This window comes from Sturnus vulgaris, chromosome 2 (genome assembly GCF_052056855.1).
Source record: "Sturnus vulgaris isolate bStuVul1 chromosome 2, bStuVul1.hap1, whole genome shotgun sequence".
NCBI lineage: Eukaryota > Metazoa > Chordata > Aves > Passeriformes > Sturnidae > Sturnus > Sturnus vulgaris.
In genome coordinates, this window is record NC_142244.1 from 44,957,760 (window position 1) to 44,984,796 (window position 27,037).

The 27,037-nt window shown below is 40.3% G+C and overlaps 1 protein-coding gene across 4 annotated transcripts in view; it reads right to left on the bottom strand.

Annotated features, from left to right (window-relative positions):
• Window positions 1-1,152: 1,152 nt before the first annotated feature.
• PDGFD (platelet derived growth factor D) overlaps window positions 1,153-27,037 on the bottom strand; it is a 139,600-nt gene continuing 113,715 nt past the window's right edge. For all 4 annotated transcript variants that reach the window (XM_014886593.2, XM_014886591.2, XM_014886594.2 and 1 more), the window contains 3 exons: window positions 25,426-25,627; window positions 14,829-15,043; window positions 1,153-4,587 (listed from right to left, as the gene is read on the bottom strand). In XM_014886593.2, coding sequence (XP_014742079.1) covers window positions 4,453-4,587; window positions 14,829-15,043; window positions 25,426-25,627 — 552 coding nt within the window. In that variant the 3' untranslated portion in view covers window positions 1,153-4,452. The remainder of the gene's footprint in view (window positions 4,588-14,828; window positions 15,044-25,425; window positions 25,628-27,037) is intronic.

The window sequence follows — 27,037 nt, forward strand, 5'->3', positions numbered from 1 at the left end:
TTAAAGCTTTCACTCACACACTCCTTGTCCTGTGAGCATATGGACAAACTGGTGTTAGCCAGCCATTAGTTATGGAGGTGTGTAGCAGTGCCAGGTGGGAGGAGCTTTATGCCATCCTTGAACATTGTGCAGTTGCTTAGTTGCTGTCTATGAAGTGTATTCAGTGCATTTCCAAAAGGCAAAAAATATCTCCTCTACCCATTAACTATGGCCCTGTTCACTGTAAGCAAAAGAAATGATTCCTTTGTTAGAACATGTCTGACTGCCTTTAAAAAATAAAAGGAAAAAATATACAGTAATTATTTTCTCTGAGTAACAAGGGCCAAAACAAAGGGGATAAATACACTTATGTGAATGGCTGACTATTTCAGATCAGTAGCATTACTGTACAGAAAAATGTATGTCCTCATGCATGAGGACAGACTAAAAGGCTAGGTTCCCAGACTACTGTATGCTATCTGTATTTTCCTTATCAGAACAGGGAATCTAGCTCGTGAATAATCAATTGGGCAAAAATTTCATGTTCTTATTCAGTTCAAGATCGAGTGAAAGCATAAAGCAGCTTCAGCTTAACACGAGAACCTTAAATTAAAAGTAGTTACCAAAGCTTTGAAGGTTATTATTTGCCACGACACAGCAAAAGTTGCTCCTGGCAAAGCTGGAGGAAATGCCCAAACTCAGAAGCACAGCTCAAATGTGCCCAGCTCGAGAGGCCCTAGGCTCCTTCAGCTGCCCTGCACACTGTGGATGCTCGGCTCTGCCCTTGCTCAGGTGAGATGCAGAGCTTCTGCAGCAGCTTCCTTTGGCAGTAAGGAGCAGCTACAGCAAGACAAGTGTGAAATCTCTCCTGGAGCCAAGCCAAGCCTGCAGGGGCTGAGATCAGCACCAAATATGGGGGGGTGCCCTAATCCTGCTCTAAGAAATGGTGTGCTGCTGTCACACTGCTGCTGCTCCTCAAGGAAGCTCTGCCAGCTCGGGGGCTCAAACTCGATTATCCCAAAATTGCACTTTGGTCCTTCCCTGATGCTCCTGGGAATGACTGCTAAAATTCAAAAGGAGACCTTGTGAGTAGGGATGGTGTCATCGTGTGGAAATGTCTTTCAGCAAATAATAGGATTTTCTTCATCCAAATATGAATAATCACTCAGAGTATCTTCTTTCAAAAGCAGTATTTATTTTTTCATCAAGATAAGACACATTACATACTGCATAAAGTAAAAAGTACTGCTAGGAAAGCTGCATTTAACTGAGATAAAAAAATATACATAGATTGCACTTGAGAAAGTAGGCTCTATCCCAGAAGAATATAGTAAATAAAAAGCTGATGAGTGGTTTGAAATTAGGACTCTTGCTGAATTGCCTTTGAAAATGTATTTATTTTGGGGGGTTCCAATTCCACCAATAAAATTGAACCAGATTTGTTTTTTTTAACAGCTTTGCTCTTCAACCTAAAATAGTATGTAAACAACATAACAATTATACAAAGACAAAAGAGGAAAAAAGGTAGGGAGATACACCTTTGCAATTTCTGCTAATAAATAAATAGAAAAAAAAATTGCTGATATTTGTGTTCACCAAGGTTCACTGCATCTCAGGGCTTGGGTTTTGGGGAGTTTTATTTAGTTCATATGTATGTTATCATCCTCACACTGCCACACAAAGTCCATCCCTGACCCTCCTGCACAGGTTGGGAGCATGGTGTCTGCATGGCAGCAGGAAGCAGTGAATGGTTCTATCAATTAGTAAGTGTCCCAGGAGTAATACTTTAAACTTTGTGACAAGCTTGGCTTATATTTAAGAAGGTAAACACATCGTTAAAGAAGAGGGTTTTTTTTTAACTTTGCATCTCAATTTTTTTGTTGGACCCTGGCGTCCACAGCTGCCTTTATCTAACTCGGCTGAATTCTCAGCTGTTCAGTCTTCAAAAGGAGTATTCATGCTATCTACCTCTGGCTATCCCACTTAAATGTCCAAATCAAATTTCTAATCTTTCTGTATAGTCAAAGGAGAGAAAGGAATGTTCCCCAGCTGAGTGATTCCAACCTTTGGACTAAGGCACACTATGGGAGAGCCTCTCCCAGTTGCCTCCAGGGGTAACTCAGGCTCCCAGGCAAGGCTGAATCCCCCTGATCAGGAGGCACAAGCACCCCCCACAACACGTGGCTCTTGGGAATTAAGAGACCACTTAGAGCACAAAGCCTTGTGAAACTTGTGCATCCTACAACAAATGCCAACTATGAAATCAGAGTGCTTAGGCACGATTCAGTCAGAGATACAAACAGGAGTGTGGTATCTCCAAAACAATCCATACTGCCAAGGCCTTGCATGCAGATTTATTCCAAACTTAGCTAAAACTTATGGAAGGGCGGGGTCAATCTTGTTATTAAGCTAGAGACAGAAAAAGAATGAGATGTTCTTTAAATAGTCCTGAACTACAAAATGACGGTGGTAATCTTTGGTTACAGGGCTGTTCTTTAAATGTGAATTGCTTTGAAAAATGATGAATCACTTCCCAAGTAAGTATTCAGGAGCATTTTTAAACAGACATCTGGGAGCCAGAGAGGAAAAATTAATATAAATAATAAAACCCCCACACTTTCTGAATCTCCAAGGTTTAAGTACAGGAAAGAAAGTAACATTTCTAAGGGATCTTTCAGTAAAGTTTTGCTAAAATTATAAAAAAGCACTTACAAAATACTTGAGCTGATGAAGAGAGAAAATGACAACATTAGGGTGCTTTTGAAACAAACCTGTGGAGTACTAAAACATACTGGTTTGAAGGCCTTTTATTTTATAGCACATGCCATTTTCCACTAATTATAATGCATTATTGTCAACCTACTTCACTCTTTCAGAGAGACAGAAAGACAAGAGCCAACATAGACAAGATGATTTGATGCAGCCTATGCCTACTATAAAACATAAAACCTCAGCCATTAAATGTGCCACCCTATTCCCTCTGTTACATTCATGATCAAAACTCCAATTCTTTGCTAGACTTAAATCTGTCTGGTTTCTCACATATTTGGAGCAGCATTTGAAAATCCTTAAAGCTAGTTTGGAAGGATTTTTTTCTTTTTCTCAGCTAGAGCACTTTTGTAATAGTTTAAAAGGCATAGAAAGCTATGCTGTAGCTTTTAAAGTGCTAATTTTATTATGAGGTGGTATTTAGTAATATTCTTCTGGAAGTTAATAAATGATGCACATTTTCCATGACTGACAGACATTACTTAATGAGTTAATATGCTTCAGCAAAATGCAATTAAAAAAAAAAAAAAGAAAGAAATTCACTGTCAACACTTTAACCACGGCAATACACAGAGCTGGAATGAGACAACTAACCTCAGATAACTAAGATTAATGCATATATGACAAAGTTAAAAAACAAATAAAGAACCCCAAACCAAATAATGATAATTAAATCTCAAACACGGTTTTGTTTCCCAGTAACACAACTGCAAAACAAATCAATATTTTCAACAAACAATTGCTCTATCTTCATCTCCTCCACAGGAAAGCACGGCACTCCTCGAGCTGCTGCGAGGAGGATCCAAGGGGAGGGCTGTGTCTCCCTTCTTGTGTACAGGGGCTCCTCTTTTGAGCAACCGTGGGGCCACTCTGGGCAAGAGGCAGGAATCCAGATCAGGTAAAATCTGTTCCAGCCTGCAGGTATTTACCTGGGGAGCTGGCAGGAGCCCTCTCCAGCAGAAGCACTTGGGCGATGGCTGCCACAGAGCCACCATGGCAAAAGCAGCAGCCTCTGCACCCCCTACCACCCTCGGGTCCTGGCTCATGCAAAGCACCTACTAATTTCAGCACATGATTTGCTCGAGTACAAACAGCGAGATTTGACTTTACTGATGTGTAATTTCATGTAATGATGGATTTTATGCATTCTATCTCACTCTGTTGGGCCAGAATGCTGGGTAGTTCCTTCTGAGAGTGGGACAAGCCATTTTGCACTCCTACAGGCTCAAATTCTCTCTTCATTTATACCCACCATGAAACCCTACCCACCATCAGGAGAGCTGAGGAAGTAGAAATGGGAGCAGAATTTGAGTGTAGGAACTGGTGAGTGAAAAACAAACCCAATGCTATTTCATTGCCAGCTACCACAAATACCTACATACCTGGTATTTAAATTCAGTGGGCACTGTGTACCTAAGGACTGGAATTTAGCTTTTAAAATCTCAACCCTCAGAATCTAGCTACAGATAACCACAATCCTAAATTCTTGGATGCTGATACATAAATGTATGATATATCTGTTTAGTTGCCATGACACTAATCAGCACAGCAAGGACTTTTGCTAATTGCAAAGGCAGGCTAGTAGCAAATTTCAAATGATTAGTGAGTAAAGGTCCTCAGAGCAATCCTGCTTGAAAGTAAATGTCCGGTAAGATGCAATTAGTGTGTCTGGTTTTTTCTTTTCTTTCTTTGTTTTTCCTTTTTTTATCGGGGTGGTCTTGAACTGCAGACACAATCACAACGCTCATGGTGATCCAGCTGAATATCTACCAAGGACATGTTGTTCCTGATTCTGCCTCTTCTTCTGGTATGCCCAGCCTCAGGGACGAACTTCAGCACCTGGAAGGATCAACAAAATTGCATTGAATTAGAAAACGCTGTTGGAGATCTGAGGATGAGAATGCTGGGGCCTCAAGGGCACCGACAGCCCTTAATGGCCCTGACCAGCATTAATTTGGACACATTTTTATTTTATTTCCAGCTTTTTCTTTGCACCCTTTGACATCCTGCTGTATTGTTTGTCCTGGAGCTTCGACAGATTATATTTTTTCCTATGTCAGGTATCTTTATATCATGCAGTTTCTTAACCATGGCCAGAGCTGCTCCTTTGCCTGCGAATTATCAAGCATGTTTCCTTCAGCTCATTTTTGCAGCCCCATACCTATTTGAGTCGTCCTGTCCCTCCTCTCCCTTGTACAATATTTCTGCTCTTAAGAACAAGGAACATCTTTTTATGCAATTTTAAATTTCTGAAGCACATATTGTTAGAATTGGTCCAAAACTTAAATACTTGTGAAGGGCAGAAGGAGATGAAGGAGCTTGCACAAAGTATGTGTCAGATACCACTGTAGTTTCTGTGGAATACGAGTTTTGTTGGCTTACCTTAAAAATCTCTGCCTCAACCTAAATGATTTCTGAAGAATTTACTGTGAATAACGTCAAGAAAATAAGAAAAAAACCCAACTTCATAGGGAAGTATGCATCATAATAGACACTTTTGAAAAAAATCTATCTAGGCAAGATGATCTCAAGACCCCTAGGAAGGGAGTTGTAGGTTGTAAAAAAGAGCTAGCTTGGCCAAGTGACTGCTAGATAAGCTGGATTTCTCTGGCTTGTTTAGAAATGAGAGATGTCTTTTAAGTGCATGACCTCCAAATGCCAGTGGGCCAACTGGGAAGTGGGACCTTAATGTCTCTAACACCTCAACCACGGAAGCACCCACATTTCTGCCCTAGCAGATCATACTGATTTATAATGAACAGATCTCTCTGTTACTAAACAATATTTTGGTTTTGTTGTGGTTTTTTTTTGTTTGTTTGTTTGTTTGTTTTTTAAGCAACAAAAATAAAGTATATTTGAATTGGTTTCAAACATTGTCTGCATCCATATATGCAACAAATCCTGATGGACACTAGGACAATTTGCTGTATCACACTGTCATCCCAAGCACAAAGGAACTGAACCCCATCAGGTTGCTGAAATTATTACAGAGCTAAAAATAGACCACGTCTTCAAAGATGCTTTTATAAAGAAAATGCACTTTTAAAATCAAGTACAGATGCTGACACTGAGCCCATGATAAATTCCTTATTTAAAGAAGTCTTCCAGCAAAATATGACAAATGCAGATGACTGGCAGTTTGCAAGATCATGGGTACGTAGATCTGATTTTTCCAGCTGAGAGCAAATCAAAGTATGCAATGGGGTAAGAGCAAAGATGTGGACTGTATTTAAGTTAACAGACCATCTGACAGCTTTCCCTGTGTTTTTTTATCAAGAAGCATGAACACAGTATATAGGCTTTGTTGATAAGAAAATGCACTGTCAGGCACTTCCTCAGACATCAGACAAGCTGAAGTTATCAAATAATAGAATCCTTTAGGTGGGAAACGACCTCTGAGATCATTGGGTCCAACCATCATCCCAGCACTGCCAAGTCAACCACTAACTCCTGTCCCCTAATGCCACAACCCACATGCTTTTTGAATACTCCCAGAAATAGCAACTCTCTCACTTCCCTGGACAGCCTGTTTCAATGTCTGACCGCCCTTGCTGTGAAGAAAGTTTCCCTTATATCCAGTCTAAACCTCCCCTGGTGCAACTTGAGGTTATGTCCTCTTGTTCTGCTGCGTGTTATCCGGGAGAAGAGGCCCACCCCACCTGGGTACCCCCTCCTTTCAGGCAGGCAGAGTGATAAGGTTCCCCCCTGAGCCTCCTTTTCTCCAGTCTAAACACCCTCAGCTCCCTCAGATGTTAAGACTTGTGCTCCAGACCCTTCTCCAGCTCTGTTGCCCTTCCCTGGATTTAAGGTGTGGCCTCAGCGGTGCCCAGTACAGGGGGACGGTCACTGCCCTGCTCCTGCTGGCCACACCATTGCTGAGCCAGGCCAGGATGCCATTGGCCTTCTTGGCCACCTGGGCACACCCTGCATCATGTTCAGCTGCTGTTTGCCAGCACCCCCAGGTCCTTTTCTGCCAGGCATTTTTCCAGCCACTGCCCCCAGCCTGTAGCACTGCCTGGGATTGCTGTGACCCCAGTGCAGGACCCAGCACTTGGCCTTGTTGAACCTCACACAATTGGTGTCAGGTTCAGCCTGTCCAGATCCCTCTCCAGAGCTATTTTAATAGATGATCACATCACTGATATTCAAAGCGCTCTGTCTCACTCCCACCTACTAGTTTTATTTTCATCTAAGTACAAGGGAATTGAAAAGATTCTGGAAGTAAGGCCACTTCTGGTGACCACAGTAGATAGAAGACAACCCTTTATTCTGCACATAGCTGCTGTTTATTTATCACATGCTCACATCTTTAAAACTGAGAAACTGCTGAATTAATGAGAACAGCTCAAATAAATTCTGTTCGGGACACTTTTATCACTCATTTTTTGATGGGAGCAGTAGCTGTAAGAAAATATGGATATGACAATTCTAGAACGCTCAAAAGGTTGGGGTTTTTTTGTCTTTTTTTTTTTTTTTTTTTTTTGTGGGAGTGAAAAAGAACAACCTCGTAGTTTTCAAATTAAATGATCATTGTCTGTCACTTCTCATCAAATTGCAGTGCCTCAGCTACTCAGATCATTGCCTCACAAAGAGCATGTAACAACAGTCATGTCCCTCTCATCAAACACCGAGTAAATGATGGTCATAAAACTATTAAAACAATTAAAATAAAATCAAGACAGATTATTCTGCTTCTGAGCTGGATTTGGTGCTTATAGATAACATGAAAAAAAGTGCAGCAGGGCATTTTCTGTGCAGAGAACCCCATAGGAGCACACCAGTGTGCTGGATGACACTTTGTACACATGCCTGAGCATCTGAGAAATTTCAAGGTAAGATGACTGTAGCTACCACCTAACTTTCCTTGGGGGCACTGATGTAGGAAATATAAAGAAAATGCTTACATGTGTTTCCCTGCCAGCAATCTTGCTCATTGATCATGTATTGAATCTGGATGCCAGCTTCTGAAAGCCTCCTTAAATGAGATCAAAGCCACGACAAAAAACAGGATCTGGAAGCTGAAGCCAGAAAACTTCAAGTGGAATTAGGGCACGCTTGTTTAAGTCAGGCCCACTCACCACTTGGACAGCCCTCCAAGGAACTGGGGGGTTTCCAGCCTGTTTGAGCACTGCCTTCCCAGGAGGTGTTCAGTACTAGTTTGGGTTGTGCTCTGGGGGCAGCAGGTGCTCTCCTGTTGCCTGTGGAGCACAGGAAGTCAGGGCTGATGGTCCCTATCACCTCAGCAGGTCTATAAGAACACTTTGTGAACTCTTAACACTTCCAGATCAGGGGCTGAGGACAGCAGAGTGGCAATGACTGCCAGGAAGAGGACCCAGCTGGAAATAACCTGCTCACCCTGATCCCTATGTGGCATGTCTCCATAGAAGCCACAGTAAAGCAGCAACACCAGAGCATGATTCACCTGGAACACCCACCTCTGGCAAGGCTAGCTCTGAGGACTAGGAAAGGAGCCCAAAGCTGGGACCCACAGTGTTAGGTGGGTAGAGCCAGATGAGGTGAACCATCCCTTCAGCATTTGCTGACAGTCCTAGCCAGGCATCACTGACCCTTGAAGTCTGGCAACATTTAGCTGTAGCAGTCCATGATAGCTGATTTCTGCTTTCTTAAAAAGCAAAGAGGGAAAGTTGCCCACAGGCATTTTTGACTTATCATTTACTTATTAGTGACAACAGCAACATAATTTTTTAAATTCTTGATCAGTATTTTAAGCACCAACAGAAAAATAAAGCCTCACTCAAAAATCAGCTTTTTTTTTTCTTCTTTCTGATTAGCTTAAGAAGCCTACAGAAAATCAATAATATGACTATGGCTTGCTCAATATCTAATTAGCTTCCTATTTTTGTGACAGAGGATGGTGAGCAACTCTAGATGCTATTTTAGATAGTGAAATTTGTACTTTGCAGAACTTATTTTAAAATTTCGCTATGCAGCATTATCTAATCTCCTTCTGAACATCTAAAAATAACACCATTCTAGCATGCAAACCAAATTATATTTGTCTGAGATTCATGAAAGAGGAAGCATCAAAAGTGCAAAACATTCAACATAGATCCAAGTTCTGATAGACATAAAAAATCTTACTCCGGAATTTTTGAAAGTTATCTAATCCAAAGGTCACCCACGGTTTAGCTGTGCTCTGAGTATAAGAAGCCAAGCACTGTGGGAATGTGGTTCAAAATTTAGCATAAGGACCTTTACTCTAGAGGGAACATAGTCTAAACCAATGACATAGACCCAAAGATGTGTTCTTTCTTACTAGAAATAATTACAGGGTATCAGGAACAAGAAAAATCAGTTGGCTTGCTGATCAGTGGTAGCAGGCAAACTAAGGGATTATTAAATATAGATGGGGTTATTGTTTCTAGTTTTTTTATTTGTACGTATAAGGTACACCTGGTTTTAATGCAACAAACACAGGAAGAAATAATTGGCTTAAAAATCAAGTACCTGAAGCACTCACTAAAGCTATGATGTTTTTGAGACATGTGACATCAAGACCCTCACTTTGGCTGATCTTGCCATAAATTATGTGTGCATTATGCTACAGCTGTTGTTTTATCACTGACTAGATACAGGTGTTCCTCCTTCATAAACTGCTTCTCTGTCCTGACATGTATCACAGGATGTTTCACTTGCTTAACTTCCAGATGTCAACCCAAGAACTTTATTTTTCATCTAGTTAAAAATGAACCTTTTTTCTCTCAGTGCACTTCTGTGCTCTCTCTGCTCATCCCATGACCTAGCAGTCATTTCTGACTCATTTTGTTTCCTTGTACTTGCATTCCAAATAAATCCCATTGCTGCTTCTTGTACAATATTCCATGAATTAACTCTTTTGTCAGGCTAATTCTGTGCCTTTATTACCATAACAACCTTTTATCTCCTTTACACATGTACTATCAACTCCAGGACATACAACAATCAGACCATATTCCTTGCACACTGCTTTGATGATTCTAGCTCTTTTTAATCCCTTAGCAAATTCCTTTTGTTGTGTCAGCATCATTTGGATCATTTTTTGACCAGTTGTCTTATGTTTCCCTGTGTAAATACATGGCGAGAATTACTGTCTTCTCTCTCAAGTGCCACCTTAAGGTTTGCTTCTCATTTCTCTGAAAAATAAAAGAAGAAAAGAAAAAAGCCCCAGCAGCATCAAACTGTATTAGTTAAGTTTCTTAACTCCATTGCAGTAACTTCGTCTCTTACTGAAGTTCTACTTTTTAATTCTCTATTGTGCTCTTGTGCTCTTCTCTCCCATATAATATTTCCTCTGTCTTGCTTTCCCTTTGCAAGGTTGGGTTCAGTTGAAGCTGTTTTTATGCCCCAGCAAGTTGTGCCAAGATACAGTATTGTGTGCTCTGGAGTACCTACTGCCTCTCTCAAGGCAACCAAAGGTTATGAAATTGCCACCCTAACACTAATCAAAACCTTCTCTCTGAGAATTAACTGAATGTATGTCCTGTGAAACCTCCAGTCAACATCAAACTTGAATGGAAGCATAATGCTTCATAAAGGGTTGGGATGGGAGGTGGGGGAAGAGGCACTTTATAGACAGTGGACAACATGTCAGTCTTTACGGGAGAGACAAGTGAGTTGCAATCAGCTATTACCACTTTCCTTTTTTCCTTATATGCCCCTTAGCTGTGCAGCTCAGCACTGTGTTTGCAGAGGTTTATACATTCTGACAAATTCTGGCTGCTACCTTAAGAGCACTTATTCCCCACGGAAACTCGTTTCACATCTCATCAGTTACAGCAATGAGATGGGGAAACCGATTTCTTGTTTCTCTGAGGTGTGTGCATGCTGGCTGGATAGCACAGCCACAGCTGAACTGAGTCCTGGCCTGAGTTTCCCCACACCTTCTCTGTGCTGAGTAATCTCCAGGTTTAGAGCCTGTGCCTCTTTAGAGAGCAGCTCCAGGCATTTTTAAGGAAATGAACTGCAATGGGAAACACATCTTTATATCAAGCTCACTTTAGAAAGTTAGACAGCAGCAGGCTGAGCTTTGATTAAGGTGTGCTGCATCCATTTCCATGTATTGCTTTGTCCTTCCCTTGCACAGAGCATTGCAACATAACTCAGTATCACTAATGACAGACTATGCCTGAGAGATGTTTTCAGACACTGCCAGGACTTGGCCTGTTTGGTTTGCAGGGTTCGTGACACTATGTGGTAAGTCATGAGTATTTGTCCAGAGTATTTGCTCTGCTCCAAAGCAAACCCAGAAGCCATGGAAAACCACAGAGCATCACAAGACTCCTGCAGAAAAAAAAATAAATAACCCACGAATGAAATTATCTGTTTACCCAAGTTATGACCCCATTCATTTCTAAAAATTGCTGAGTATTTTGGTAAAGTCATGGCAAGCTTCCAGGCTATAAAGATGACCGAAGATCTCATGATTAACATCTCCCAGGACAGTAAGGAAAAAGCTACCCCTTATTGTGGCCATCTCACGTTCTCATTTTCCCTGCTGTTGCATCACTTCTTACAGTTGGACATGATAGAAAAGAGGCGTACATTCCATTCAGGAACTGGAGCAGCACTCTCAACTCGGGAAAATTAAAGTCTCCATGGATAGCTATTAGTCCTGAGAGGCTAGGCTAGGAGAGAGTGCTCAGTGATTACAGTGGAACAGGAACTGAGAGGGAACTAAAAAGCATTCAGAGCAAAAGGAGGAGATAGCTTTGAAATCTCTCTGGAATAGAAGCCTCTCTTTCAAGAAACCCCCTGGCCTTTAAGGTCCCCTCAGCTGCCAACATTCAGCTACTCCAGCACTCACCACAAAGCCAAAAAGGAGCCTATCACTTCTGGAAAATTTGCCTGCCTGCCTGCCTTTCTCACACTGAAATACTGGGTAGCTCAGAAATGCCAGGAGACTTTTAAGTGATCTCCAGAGACATTTTTACTTTTGAAGACGAGCATATCCATGTGTGGGACACAACACTCTTGAAAGGTTCAGGAGCTCAGTAAATGAAGCTCCAGGATAGAAGTTAGGGGAAATCAGTCTGGCAAGACAAAGGGTCCATTTCAGCTACTTCAAACACCTTCCTTCCTCCACCACCTAATATCTCCTTCTGTTGTCTTCTGTAAATCAAATTAATTCAGACTTGTGCTTGAATCTGGCCTATGTCCTCCTGGAGTAGAATGCCAATCTTTTTACCAGATTAACCAAATTAATGGTGCAGGGGATTTCATAAAGTGTAAGGCTCCATCCTTCGTTATGCAACTAAAGGCTCTTTGGATAAGGTTAGTGGGTTTCAAATTGGCTTTTAAGAGAGTAAACTGGCTCTATGGTTCTGAAACTGGAATGTGGAGAGGCCTCTCCTCAGTGCCTTTTCCACCTGGTATTTAAGTAAAATTAAAGTGTCAAAGGAGAATAAGAGTAAAACTGATTAACTGTGTGTGGCTAATAATAATAATAAAGTGGAAAACATTTTGGACTAAAATTAATGGACACATCTTTAGTATGTCATACATGAATTTATCTGCATGACTTCCACTCATGTTAATGGGAGACACTTGGCTAAATATCTGCTCAGTGAGCTGTTAATTCATCCCTAAGGGATAAAATTTAAATTTAAACTTACAAAGGCCATTCAATATTAAATATGAAACACTGTCTTGAATTCATATGGTTTTCAGAGTAGAAATTAGCAGGAAAATAAACTAGCAGTGATATATTTGTGTGAATGTTGAATTTCCTGAGTTTAGTGATTAATTTGGGGCAGTCATAAGTCATGAAATCCTGATGCTGAGAAATACCTGGCTAGTGTGATATTATGGTGTTCCAGCACTAGCTGTTCCCAAACACCTGAAAAAGTAAGTGCTTGATAACAGATTTATAATCAGCATTTTTCTTTCTAGCTACTGCCAACAGTTGACTTAATTTTTGATACAGGTGTAACCCAGGATTCCTTAGTTTATATTTGACTTCTTGTTCTTTCAGAAATCTTCTGAATTATGCACAAATCATATTTAAGTGTGAAATTCCATATAGATTTACTGTGAAAAAAAAAATTCCTTTTTATAATTTTAAATTAGTTCCCTTCCAGTCTCTCTCTTGTTCTTTTCTTAAGGAAAAGATTATTTAGGAAGATCTAATTTTCCTTTAGCTACTATTCATTATTTCCTATCTTTCGGTGTGTCCTCTCTTCAGAATTTTTTTTTAATTAAATGATCCAAAACTTTGGAGCCACTTTCATTACAAATGGTTTTGATCTGTATCTTTGCCTATATCTGTCGTAATGTATGCCTGCTGCTTCTATTTTTTTTTCTAGTCCTGCCTTTGTCCTTTTAAGCATCAGTGGTCAAAACCTAGTGCAAGTCCCCCACCAATTTATCCAGATCACAATATTTGCTGTGTTATTACCCGTTCATCAAGACTGTCACTTGTTTTTTCTTATCACTGCACTAACCAACTGTTTTCCTGAAGCTCTTCACAGTGATTCACTGCTTGACCTTTAGCCCAATTTCCACCCCTCATTTCCTCCTCCTCCCTTCACACACCCCCTGTCTTATGAATAAATAGTTGAGACCACTCATCCTAGTGCTTACTGCTTTTCTAACCTGCATTTAAAAGCAATTACAAAGACCTTCTGAAATTCCTCACAGCCTTCTCTGCTGTTCAAGTATGTTACCTCCTGTGCCACCTGTCATTTTTGCCACCTCTCTGCTCACCTCCCTCCAGACTCAACACACATGAAATAATAATCTTTGTAATGGGGGCACCCTCAGATAGCCCTTTCCCATTTAGAAACTTGCTTGTCTCTTCCACCTCGTTGATCTTTATCTCTTAACCAGCTTTTAATCCACGTCTGATCTTGTCTGGCTGACTGTTTGGTCTCTGCAGGAGGTGCCAGTCCTTTTAGCATTCTTGTACCATGTTTTGCTTCTGTATAAATATTTATTCATATATAAGGCATTCTGAGTTAATTTTATCAGCTCATAGTCATCTAGGTGCTTTAGACCTATTAATTTTTTTTCCAATTAACTTTTCTACCACTGAGATAAGGCTTTCTGCTCTGTAATTACTAGGGTCATCCCTTGCATCTCGTTTAAAATTAGAGAAAGTATTAACTATTCTCCATTCCTAGCACGTGGAGTATGCTGTATTCTGCAGTTATGTGTGAGAAAATATCTTTTACCTTTGAAAAGAGTAACCACACTGCTCACAATGTGGGCAAGTTCTGACCTTCAACAACCCTCTGCTACTGCAGCCCCAGGGTCTCTCAAGATAATGCCTTAATGTTATGAGCCCACATTGCATCCAGGTTTAAGGTCCATAAAGTTCATTTTCACTTGGGCCTTAAGCCAAGTGGTAAATTAGGCTCTTACAAGAGATATGTGTCAGAAGTAAGTCAGCATGACATGCAGCTACCCTACCTTCCAACAACTGAAAGGCAACTACCAAGTAACTTTCTTAGATATGCTCACTTCAGGGAACATTGCTCATGTCTTTATCTGAAAATGCTGCGTTAGAGGCAAGAATATAAAATGCTCTTTCTTTGTGTTTTTCCTCTCTAGATGTGTTCTGAATGGATTAAATAATGGGCATTGTTCCTATGCAAAAATTTTGCCTTCCTAAAAAATTGCTGAGTGGGGGAAAAATGCTAAGGCCGAATGATTCGGGTGCCTCTTGTAAGTAATAAATCTGGAAGGGAAGAGAGTTGTAATTTCCAAGTGTGAGCTTAAGCTTAAAGCAAGAGGAAATTAAGTCAAATATCTCAAGGAACCCATGTCTCTGTGTTACCAGAAAGAGTATTTCCAGTGGTATATACATTTAGTTTGTATTAGTCCTTGACTGGGAAAAATCAGTCCAACATAAGGCTCATTCCTGAAACAAAGTTCGCTAGGATTCTGTGGTGGCATCTACTCAGAGGTGGCAAAAGCTCTCTCCAACTTCTTCCAAGTTAACTCACACATAAATACTGCCAACACCCCCTTCTCACACATACATAGTCTATTAACAAACAGCACACAAAGCTCTGAGAAAAGAGTTCAGTATCCATGGAAGCAACAAACACTCAAAAGAAGAAACAAAGAAAGAATGAAAATACCTCATGATACTTTTTCACTGTTTTCCCTGACACACACGTGCAGGATTTCCAGTTTGGAGTCCCACAGCCACAGTTTCCACCACAGCGCAGGACAAGGAGGCAGCGGGGGAAGAAAACGACATTTGTCAGCTTCAGCTCCTCCCTTAAATTGACAGAGTAGTTCCTTGGAGTGCAGCTGTAACGCTTCACATCATCATTCAACCTGTCCAGGTCAACTGCAATGCAAAAGAAGTTTCATTAGTGAGGTTAGACTGGGATATTCCTCTGGTTTATGCTGCTGCCCAGGCAGTCAATAACACAGAGTGATGGGATGCTGGTTGAAAAATATGTGAACAATAGGAGTGATTTCTGAACAGATAAACATAAACCTACCAATTTTAAATCATTCCAGGTGGCCATCCAAGCTGTCATCCTTCTCCCACTGACTGCCATAGCAGAGATCACACCGAATATAAAGGTGAAGGGAAGTTTTATTTTGCAGTAGAATACTGGCCTGAAAGCTGAAGACTGGTCATTTTATTTGTTTTGTCACTCATTACTGGATCTTTGGGCAAGAGATTCCACCTCTGCTACTCTCTTCCCTCCTCTGTTTATACCTGGCTTACTTAGATGCTATGATCTATTTTTTTACTATGGGCAAAAACAAGACACTTCCTGTGGTTAGTAAAGAAATTTTTTTGGGGAGTGATTCATCCCTTCCTTGGCAAGAGCATTTAGGACAGCCTGCATCAATTTCTTCCTCAAGTTGCCTGTCTCTACTGTTTATGAATAGAATTTAGATAATTCATTTTTAGATGGAGAAACCAATCTAAGCAGTATTAATTTCATCTAGTAAATGTTACTATAATAGGCATACAAATAAATACAATCAAAATTAATAGGCTCATTGAATGCCAGTAGTTGGTTGATGTTGCTTAGTATCTGAGATCTGTCATGTAAACAAGTGGTAAAGCCAGCCATAAAAATAACTAATAGACTTTCAAATGTGAGCTTAAATGCTGTTTCTAGCTTTAGCTTGTAAGGCTAAAACAAAACAAAAATCTGCTTTTATAAATATATTTTCCACAACTGGGACACACAGAAAATTAACAAATTTAATGAGTTCTATTTCTATAGAAATAGATTTCTTTTTCCTTCCTTTTCTGTCTTCTTCTTTCCTTAGGATTCTCTCCACCAACTAAATGTTCAAAGCTCGGTAATTCATTCAGGAGTGGAGGACATGTGAAGTTGTGTTGAGTTCGACTCAAAGCAGTATTTGCTAACAGAAGCATCAACAGGAAAATAGAGATAGCTCAAATGAGAACCGAGGTAGGAGACTAGTGTTTGTGAACATATCAAATTTTCAGGGCATGTTTAACAGGTCAACATAACCTCTGGTTCTGAGAACACTTATGCTTGCACTTTAATACAAATATGTGAAAACTTACAATGAAGACACTTCATACTTTCCATGACTCAGGCCTTGTCAACATCACTAAGTTAATTGTGGGAAAAGCTGTTGATTTGTAAATATTATACCTGGAGATATCCACAAGGCTGATATGCAAGAGGCAAGGATACATAAATGTCAGAAGTGCTATTATAGAAAATCGTAGCAGATTCGCTTTCCTGACAAGGTATTATCTCAGTCAATGGGAATTTAGCAGATAAATTGCTATTTTATAGCAATTATGATACATTCCCCCATGAAATCTCAGTGGTTCACTCCAGAGAGCTAGCATCTCTCCACAAGAGGTATAGATCATCCTCCTGCTATAAGCACAAAATCAATGGGACTGGTGGTATACTCATGCACTGAGAGAAAAATACACTGTGAGTGTCCTTATCCAGGACTAGCAAGTCCAGGGTATATTGATTTCTTTGTTTTAACAGATGATATTTTCTTCTTCACTGTCATTCTTCAAAGGCACCTCTTCTCACTGCAGGCTGTCAGGCTAATTCTTTCCACAGGGAAGTGTTTCCCACTCTTCTAAACAATCTCACCACGACCTTTGCCATCAGCTTTGCTAATTGGTAAAGCAAAGCACTATCTGGCTAGTATTAATTTCAGCCAACTGATGTGAAGGAAAAATCTACTAAAGGAAGAAGAGTGCTGAAAATTTTCTGCCTTCATCACTAATTAGATTGCTTGAGGGGAAAGCCTGAATCATCTGCACACTGACACTGCAGCAATCCAGAGGAATATCTATGAGATACTCAGACAAGCAGAAAGGTCTTATTTTAGTGATGTTGAATATATGAAATAAGTAATCTCAAGCAGAGAAGAAAAGCCTAAATAAACAATTTAAGAGATACACAAGTCATCCTCCATTAAAATTATTTTGGAGGTAAACACCTACACTCTTTTTTACTCTGTTCTACAGAACTGCAGTGCTTGATGGGAATAAGGTGAGCATGCAGTGCAGTCTGTGAAAAATGCATACTGTATACTCTGGTAGCACCACACTGACACACAAGAATAGTTCCCATTGACTAATTAAATCCTAAGCTCTAGATCATGGTTTATTGCCCCCTAACAAAAGAACATATTTTTTTCTGAGCAACTCTCTCTGCTGAAAGCTTCAATATGCATTTTTTTCCTGTCTTTGGATTGTTTTACTGTCTGGAGCTAGTCCATTTCCTCATCCATATAACAATGAGATTTTACAGTACAGTCAGTTTCATGCATCACTTCACTGCTGTGACTAAAATGTAACCGAGCCTTGGTGTGATTGGTGTGAAATCCAGTTGCTTTACTTATCAAGGACTGAAACCACTGGAGTCCTTAATTTAAAACTAGAACTAAACGGTTCTTTAGACTGGATACAAATAATTCTCAAGTGTTATTACAGAATGTCTGCATTAGAGACATCTTAAAAGTAAGGCAAACATAAAAGAGATGCACTGGAGCACTAAACTGGATACTTGGGGCCCAATGTTTACCCCTTCCTTCCCTTAAACCCTCTACTTAAAACCACCCTCATTTCACATAGCTCTATGGCATGTGTTTTACCTTGAAGCATTCATCAAAATATTCTGTGATTCTGTGATCTTAATCAGAGGTAGGCACTGAAATCAGAGACTGCAGCTAATGCCATGTTTAATTCTGAAAAAGGCCTTAAAGATTGAGGAGAAAACCTCTGCTACTGATCACTGATTAATTTTAAAAAGACAGGTGGTCTGTTAGAGTTGCTTTTAACACTTTATCTGTTTCAAATTCACACATGGTCTTAACATCATCACATCTGAACATTCTACACTTTTTTCAGGCATCAGTCACAGAGCAGAGCTAAGGTGTAAGAGAGGGTAGCCACTTTGCCATGGTATTCCTGTACTGCATGTCAGAGCCATCTACAAGCAAGGCAAGAAGGATTCAGGCAGGTACAGACTGGTCAGCATGATAAAATTAAGGGGAAAATTCTTCCTGGAAGCAATGCCCAGGCACATGACAGACAAGGGGATGACTGGGAACATCCAGAAAGATTTAACAAGACCAACCTCAGAGTCGGCTATGATGAGACATCTGTCTTGCTGGATGAGGTGAAAGCAGCAGAGGCATCTGCTGATTTTTGAAAGTGATCCATAGCATCCTTGGAGCGATTTCTGAGATATAATGGAATAGGTGGACTACAAATTCAGTAGATAACTGGAATATCTCAGAGACTTGAGGAAAATGGTCAGCAATTCCTAGTAAAACTGGTAGCTGGTTAATATTTGTGTTCCCCACAGGGTAACGCTGGGGTCAATACTGCTAAAGACCTGCATGCAAACTAGAGGAACTGTAAAAGCCATCAAAGACATTCAGAGCAGTGCTGTATCTGACTGAAGCTATGGTGTGGCTGAACTTCAGTTGGAAAATTCACAAATCAGCTGGACAGTGACTTTTTACAAGGGCAAGTAGTGATAGGACCAGGGTATATTGCTTCATACTGAAAAAAGGTAGGCTTAGATTAGATATTAGGAAGAAATTCTTTACTGTGAGGCTGGTGAGGCACCAGAAAAGGTTGCCCAGAGAGGTTGTGCATGCCCCATCCCTGTAAGTGTTCTAGGTTGGATGGACTTTGAGCAACCTGGTCTGGTGCAAGGAGTCTCTGTCCCCAGCACGGGCATTGGAACTAGATGATCTCTAAGATCCCGTCCAGTCTAAACCATTCTGTGATTCTATGATCTCAACAATCTAACAAAGAACACTGGGATTATCAACATAATGATATCCTCACAATTATATTGCAATAACAAATGAAATATAATTTCCCAGTCGCATCTTCTGCTGGTTAAATAATCTAAATGCTCTGACATTGATGAAATAATTCTTCTCCATACCAAATTTTGACCAAACCTCGTGGCTTTTAGACTTCAACACATATGGCTGATGGTTTTGACAGTTCCATTGTCCAAGCTTAATGATATCACAATAAGCAATTTTTAAAATATACCTGGAAACTTGGGAGCTATCTAAATCCTTCTCATGGGAGCTAAGAAGAACTTGCAATTTGCACTTACTGCAGAATTACAGCACCAAGACAAACTTTCTCAATACTGCAACTATTATTTTCGAGGAATGAAAGATCAAGATTTCAGTAGGATTATAGCTGTTTTCATGGAACACAGGGCAAAATATATAGGCCTATTATGGACTGGCAAAGCAATTATCAGCTGTGGTACAGGTCAAATAGCAAAAGCAGGCCAAACTATTTGACACAGCTTCATTGAAATCAATGGAAAAGAGCAGCTTATTCCAGTGATAAATAACATGCTATAAGTTTCACTAGCATTTAAAAAAAAAGGGTTTAATAAGAAAACCTTTCACTGCAGTGACCAACAATTACATCGCATAACACACGAGGGAAAATCTCATTTGTCACAGAGGGAGAAGGTAGGAATGTAGATCTGAATTGAATTGTGTAATGAATGAATGTGGGCAGCTTGCATGTAACAGACAACTTGGTTCCTAACTGAACAAGGGTGGGAGAGATATTGTTTTTTAAGCACAGGGAATACTTTAAATTACCAGCACTTTAGGAAGGTATTCCATGTACTTGAATACTCAAATTTGCCACCAATGAGCGAACATTCAGTGTTTGTAATGCTTGCACTGCCTGTCTGATGCACTGCAACTTGCTGGCAGCCATCCCAGAATCTTTCAAGGAAGAGTACATGGACTTTGCAGTAATTTGTTGGCCACTACTTGCAAGCCTCTGAGAAATAACACTAAAATGTTACCTTCTTGCTAGACCATTTTAAGTAATGACAATCAGAAACTATTGTTAAGAACATGGTAAAACTTGCCTGATTTTGGGAACTGATTTGGCAATGAACAGCAGAAATATTCTGTGAAGACCCATGGTCTGACCTCACTACTCCCCTTCCAGAGAGCAGTGTGGTTATGCCAGCAAGTGTTTATTTATTTAACTTGTAAAGCTGTCTCTGCAGACAGATGCTATTGCAAGAATGTCCCACCTGATTAATTTCTTCTGATAGCCAAAGGCTTCTTGTGTACTATTTCCAAAAAAGAAAATGAGCTTAGAGGCAGGGGTAGTCTTGTTAATTATCAGAATGTATCTATCTACATGTGTTCCTGCTTCCAAGGTTTATTTATGGGAAAACAAACCAAAGCACTCAATTCCTTTCTAAAGATAACCCCTTTCTATGGGTACCAGCCCCACGACATTTGGATTTATTTCTGTGTGAGAAATAGTTAACTCGTTCTTTTTACTTTCTTTCTTCTTTTGTACCCATTTCACAGGTGGAGGTCTTTTTTTTAATTAAAAATCCTTACTCAATGGGAGGTAAAAAATCAGAGACAACAGCAAAACAGAAATGCAAACAAATATGTGGGAAAAGTTAAATAATGTTTAATTGACTGATTGAACTGTTTACAACAGTACCTCTTAGAAGTTCTTCTAATACTATTAACCAGATAAATTCATGCTTTCAGAAATTCAAACTAGGATGAAGATGCTTCCTTGAAACATGTCTGAACTCTCTAGAAGAATAAAAACCTGTTTGGGAAGAATTTCAACATAATTGTGAAGCATGGATGTTTACTTCTTTGCTTGTTTTCTTGCTATGAGCAGTATTAAATAACCCAATAGCCAGTAATATCTTTCTGCAGATGCTTAAGATTTGTAATAACCAAATTACTGTGACACTGAGGTCAGCAATATATTACAGCAATGTAAAAGGAATTATTTTAAAATATATACTTTGGTATGACCTGCTTTTTTTCTAAGAGCCTAGGATGAATATAAAGCTGAATATTCATACTTTAAGAGTTTCTAAAATGCAGCAATTGGTAGCAAGTCTTTATGAGTATATTTACAACTGCACAGGTTATTTGAAATGTCTATCATATTTTCATGTAGGTGTACACTGTAGTTTATAGCTTATACAAGGCCTCTCATTTCAGAATTGGGAAAGTCTGAATGTGTCTTCCCCTTTATTTTCTGTCCTGCCAGTCTGGATTGCACTGTGATTTTACAGTCAGCTTTCACTGGAGTAGCTAACAGCAAACTTTGCTGAACATACACAGAACTAAATTTCAAACTGCATGTAGTTATTGGTGAGACACATTTCATACCAATATCTCACTTCAATAGTGAGAAATGCAATAGAAATTTCAATAGAAATGCAATTTTGGTTTCAATAGAAAGAAAAGCACTTAACAGAATTGCACATCAGTATTGTAGAGGTGTGAGATCAGATTTTGTAGACTGAATGGAGTTACCATAAATACAAATTTAATCAACACACACTTCAATATTCAGGCACTTGCAAGAGGTATCCAGGAAGGGACTGTATATTCATATATTAATGTGTACAAATACAAAAAAATCATAGAACCCTTGGAAAAGACCTTCAAAGATCAAAAATACAACCATAAATCAAGCACTGCCATAATCTCTAAACCATATCCTCACATGCAACATCCACACACCTTCTGAACATTTCCTGGGATGGCGACTCCACCACTTTCCCTGGGCAGTCTGTTCCAATGCCTGATGATGCTTTCTATGAAATTCTTTTCCCTAATATCCTATCTAAACCTCCCTTGTTGCTACTTGAGGACGTTTCCTCCCATCCTGTCCCTTGTTACCTGGCAGAAGAGGCTGACCCCACCAGGCTACCCCCTCCTTTCAGGCAGCTGCAGAGTGATGAGGTCTCCCCTGAGCCTCCTTTTCTCCAGACCAAACACCCCCAGCTCCCTCAGCTGCTCCTCACAGCACTTGTGCTCCAGACCCTTCCCCAGCTCCGTTCCCTTCTCTGGACACGCTCCAGCCCCTCCATGTCTTTCTTGCAGGGAGGGGCCCAGAACTGAACACAGGATTGGAGCTGTGGCCTCAGCAGTGCCCAGTACAGGGGGACGGTCACTGCCCTGCTCCTGCTGGCCACACCATTGCTGAGCCAGGCCAGGATGCCATTGGCCTTCTTGGCCACCTGGGCACACCCTGCATCATGTTCAGCTGCTGTTTGCCAGCACCCCCGGGTCCTTTTCTGTCAGGCATTTTTCCAGCCACTGCCCCCAGCCTGTAGCACTGCCTGGGGTTGTTGTGTCCAAGGAGCAGGACCCAGCACTTGGCCTTGTTGAACCTCACTACAGCTTGTTTTCGTCCATCAGTGCAGCAATGATGGGAAGAAACAAAGATGGAGCTGGAGTCTACTTTGAAAGAACAAAAGTTTCTGGACTCAAATTTTAACATAGGAAAACCCATTTAACTGTTGAAAACTACTGTTTGTTTGTTTGTTTGTTTGTTTGTTTGTTTGTTGTTTGGTTTTGTTCAGAGTGTGGTTCTAGAGAGACTGAGCAGCCTCCATTCTTGGAGATATTAAAAACCTGACTTGGCATGGTCATGAGAAACCTTCTGTTGATGACTCTACCTTGAGGAAGGGCATTTAAGTTCTTGAGGTGTCTTCCTACTTCATCTATTCCCTGATTCTGTGAGTTTCAGCTATGATAAAATACTCTCTTCTTATTTGCCTGACCTTGATATTTGTAGATTATTAATTGGCAAATTAAGAAAACATACCATTTATATTTCATTTATCACCCATCTCTGTTATCAAAATCAGTATTCAGCAACACTGCCTCTTTTAGCTCAGTGTTGTGCCAGAGTATGGCATGGGCAGAAGGTTAGATAGAAGTGAAATTATCAGTGATTAATTTATACCATTTATATGGCGTGATCTCAAAATGTTGTGAGATAGGCAGAGATAACATCAAATTGTTCTTACGTGCCTCAGGGTTGTTCTAACTTAGGATAAAAAAATAAAACCCAAGCTGTAAGTCTAAACAGATTGGTATCTGAAATAAATTATGATATAATCTACTGCTCTCTTTGCTGCAAGGTTACCCCAGTGCCTATAAACATTCCTCAGAGATCCGCACGGTCTGTGTTTAAAAGCCACCAAGCATTCCTAATTTAAGGATTTGTTAAAGCTATTCCTTACTCCTCACATCCTCCAAGAACAAGCCTTTAATCTTGTCAAAAGTTTATGACTAAATAAAAAATCTTAACTGAAATTTTAAAAATATTTCATTGTGGTAAGGTACTTTAGCCCAGAGAGCCGCTAACAGTCAGGGAATTTGGCCTTTCATTTGAAAACAAATGGAAAACTATTATAAAACTTTTTTTCTTTTTCCTGTAACCAAACTACTACCATCAACAAAAAATCCTATTAAAAGAAACTGAGTATTAAAAATGTAACTGGAAAAATGTTTGGCTTCTTGCTACTTAAGAAGCTGAATTACATTTATAATAAAAGAAAAAAAAACGTTATGCACCTGAATTTTCTGAGCACTACCAGATCAGTTTGATACCAGTAGCCTGCATAATTAGCATCAATAAAGCATCAAATGCTATTTTATATTTATGTGGTTATTTAAATATATGGGACACTGGGCCAAATATGATGTGAGAATGAAATGATATCTGGAGAACAGAACCAGTACAGGTTCCAGAATTCTAATCAGCTTCTATTAAAAACAGAACAAACCCTTCATTTCTTTTTTTATACATATCTACTGGTGCCAAATCCAGCCTGGATGAGTAAGGGACACACAGATCATGTTCCACACACCCTCACAGAGATCAAACCACTCTTGAAAGTCATGCAGTGACACTTAGGTGAAGATTTTCCCTACCAGCAGGTGTGGTGGTTGCCTGAAATTTTTGACATGCCAAGAGGGAGCACAGTAAAGGGTTTCACTTTTTGCTGAATAGGTGCTCAGGGCTTCATCACAGATTCCTTTGAAGTGCTGAGGCCAGAAACAAAGAAAGCCAACCTGTCTTGGAAACTGTACACCAGTACTGTGTCTACTAAAACATTAGATGTGCCTGAAGTTATTCTGCTCCAAGGACAACAGCCACGGGACAGCCCACATTCCTACCATTCACCTCCTACTCTCCAAGTCAAGGTGGATGGACACATGAATGGCAGGTAGCCCCTCCCAGATCCTGGTTCAGGCACAGCAATGACCAGGCTGACAATTTAGCAATATGGTGATTGTATTTCAGGGCCTGGGAACACTTCTTGACCCAGTTTTCCTTAATACAGATGCGATCTACATATCCCTTTTAAGAGCAACATTTGGTAACAAGTAAGGTACAAACACGGAACTACAATCCTCTCTCCCTCCTTAGAACATGCTTATGGTATGGGAGATGGGATCTGAGATGTAAATAAATGGTAGATTGCACAGAATTGGAACTGTGATTTGAGAATTATATTTTTAAAGTTATAAAGAAGAATGCATGTGAATACACAACTTGAAAATAGATGACAGCAAGAGAAATCAAATAAAATCCTTCAGATCTTCTGTGAAAACTACAGCGATTGTCATCCAGGAGAATCCTAACAGACCTCCTACATCTGTACTGCACATGAAGGGAAATTTCATCAGGCCTTTCAGTGCATGGTTACCCCAGAGCACAACTGTGTCCTCTCAATAGTGTTTCTTTATCATTATGGCTTTGTACTGCCAGCTAAACGCCCCTTTGCTTTACCATTTGGTGGATGATTTGAACTAACAGAAGGAAACAAGAAACATAACCCAAAAATGTGTGCTTTGCTCAATTACATACAAAGATGTTAAACCATAATAATGTTCCCTGCCAACATAATGAAAAACAGTGAGATGTTCACATCCTAAAAAACCCAGCTGCACATACAGGTGTCTGCACCAGATGCTTCCCTAAGCACAATGTGATAAAAGTGATTATTCCTCACTCAACAGAGAACAGTCCCTAAGCAGGTATTTAAAGAAGGATGATAACACAGGTAATTAGAAGCCCCATGCTTTATACACAATGCAATGCTTAAGAGGGTAAAGCTGAAAACCATCTGTCTTTACATGTGGACCTGGGTTTTTATTTGTGAATTTGTCATAAAAAAGGGCAGTTTGCAATGTGATTTCTCAAGTGAGATCCTACCTGGAAATTGATTAAGGATTAAAATAGACATCCCAGGTTTTAATGGGTGGTACATTGCTCTGTGACTCCAACAGGAACATGAGCAATAGAATGTAATACCTGACTGATGGACTTTCCTATGAGGAGAGAAGGAATATCCTGTCCTTGTCCCAAAGTAGGCATAAGTATGTCCCAAAGTCTTTTCCTACCTTTGGACTTCCTGTCATGGTAGCTCCTGCCTCGATAATGGTGCCCACTGTCTGTGTAGAGATTCTCAAGATCTTCTTGCCAGGAGTCTGGGTTAAAGTGTTTGAGCAGATCCTCCACGGTGTCAAATGCAGCAATGGTCTGATCCAGTGCTTCTGCCGTGAGCGTAGGGTCAGTCACTGATGGAGAGGGATAGGATACCCCCTAAGAGTGACATACATCTCAGTGTACTTGGAATAAATTACAGCATCACTTCAAACAACTGAAAACAGTTATTGACAAACTTGTTTCATTATTGAGTGAAACAGTTACTTCGGGCCATCTTTTCAAGTCTTTGGGCCAGTACTTTGCTATACCTGTGTTTTCTTTTTGTAAGGAGAAGAGATACCAAGAAATTCCCAAGCAAATCCCAGAGGAGATGCAGGGAGCAAAAGCACTGCCACTGGTGGACTGACAGTATTTACATGCACTCCTCAAAGGGATGATTCTTTGCATATACACAAAAATGTAATGAAAATGTCTTTTGAAAGCACTGTGATAGCCATGGCCACAGAAATGGAGATGCCAGTTCTGTTGGTTATTTCACATGAGGCAGATCAGAAACCACAGCAGAGAAAGACAAATGCAAAGGGTCCACTAGACTATCTTGCTCTGGTCAATTTGGAAAACAAATTTGGCATATTTAGAGACTTGGAAAAATGGCCCTTTATTACCCAAAATTAAATGTATTACAAAACACTGATGAATTTACATTGAACTGACCTTTTACCAAAAATACAACTTACTAAACAAACAGATAAACAAGATATTTGGATCTTGGGAGATGCTGGTGGGTGAGAGGCTGGACATGACCTCACAGTTTGCTTGCAGCCAGGAAAGCCAAAGGTGTCCTGGGCTGCATCCAAAGCAGCGTGGGCAGCAGGGCCAGGGAGGGGATTCTGCCCCTCTGCTCTGCTCTGCTGAGACCCCACCTGCAGTGCTGCATCAGCTCTGGGGGCCCAGCACAGGGAGCACAGGGACCTGCTGGAGAGAGCCCAGAGGAGGGACACCAGGATGATCAGAGGGATGGAGGAAAGACTAAGAGAATTGGCATTGTTCAGCCTAGAGAAGAAAAGGGTGACCTGACTGTGGCCTTCCAATGCCTGAAGGGAGCCTACAAGAAAGATGAAGAGAAACCTTTTACAAGAGCAGGTAGTGATAAGACAAGGTGGAATGGCTTTAAAATGACAGAGAGAAGGTCTGGATTAGATTTGAGGAATAAATTATTTACTGTGAGTGTGGTGAGACACTGGAACAGGATGCTGAAAGAGTCTGTGGATGCCCCATCCCTGACTGTTCAGAGTCAGGTTGGAGAGGGCTGTGAGCAGCCTGGTCCAGTGAAAGTCATCCCTGCCCGCTACAAAGGGATTGAAATAGGTGATCTCTAAGGAACCTTCCAACCCTAGCCATTCTATAATTCTATGATCTCAGCAATATAACAATGAATGGATGACCAGCATAGTAATATCCTCTCAATTATATCATAATACCAAATGGAATATTTATTTTCCACTAGTAAAGACCAAGTACCATTCTCTGAGTGTTCCCACTGAATGTCTGGTACAATTTGACTTC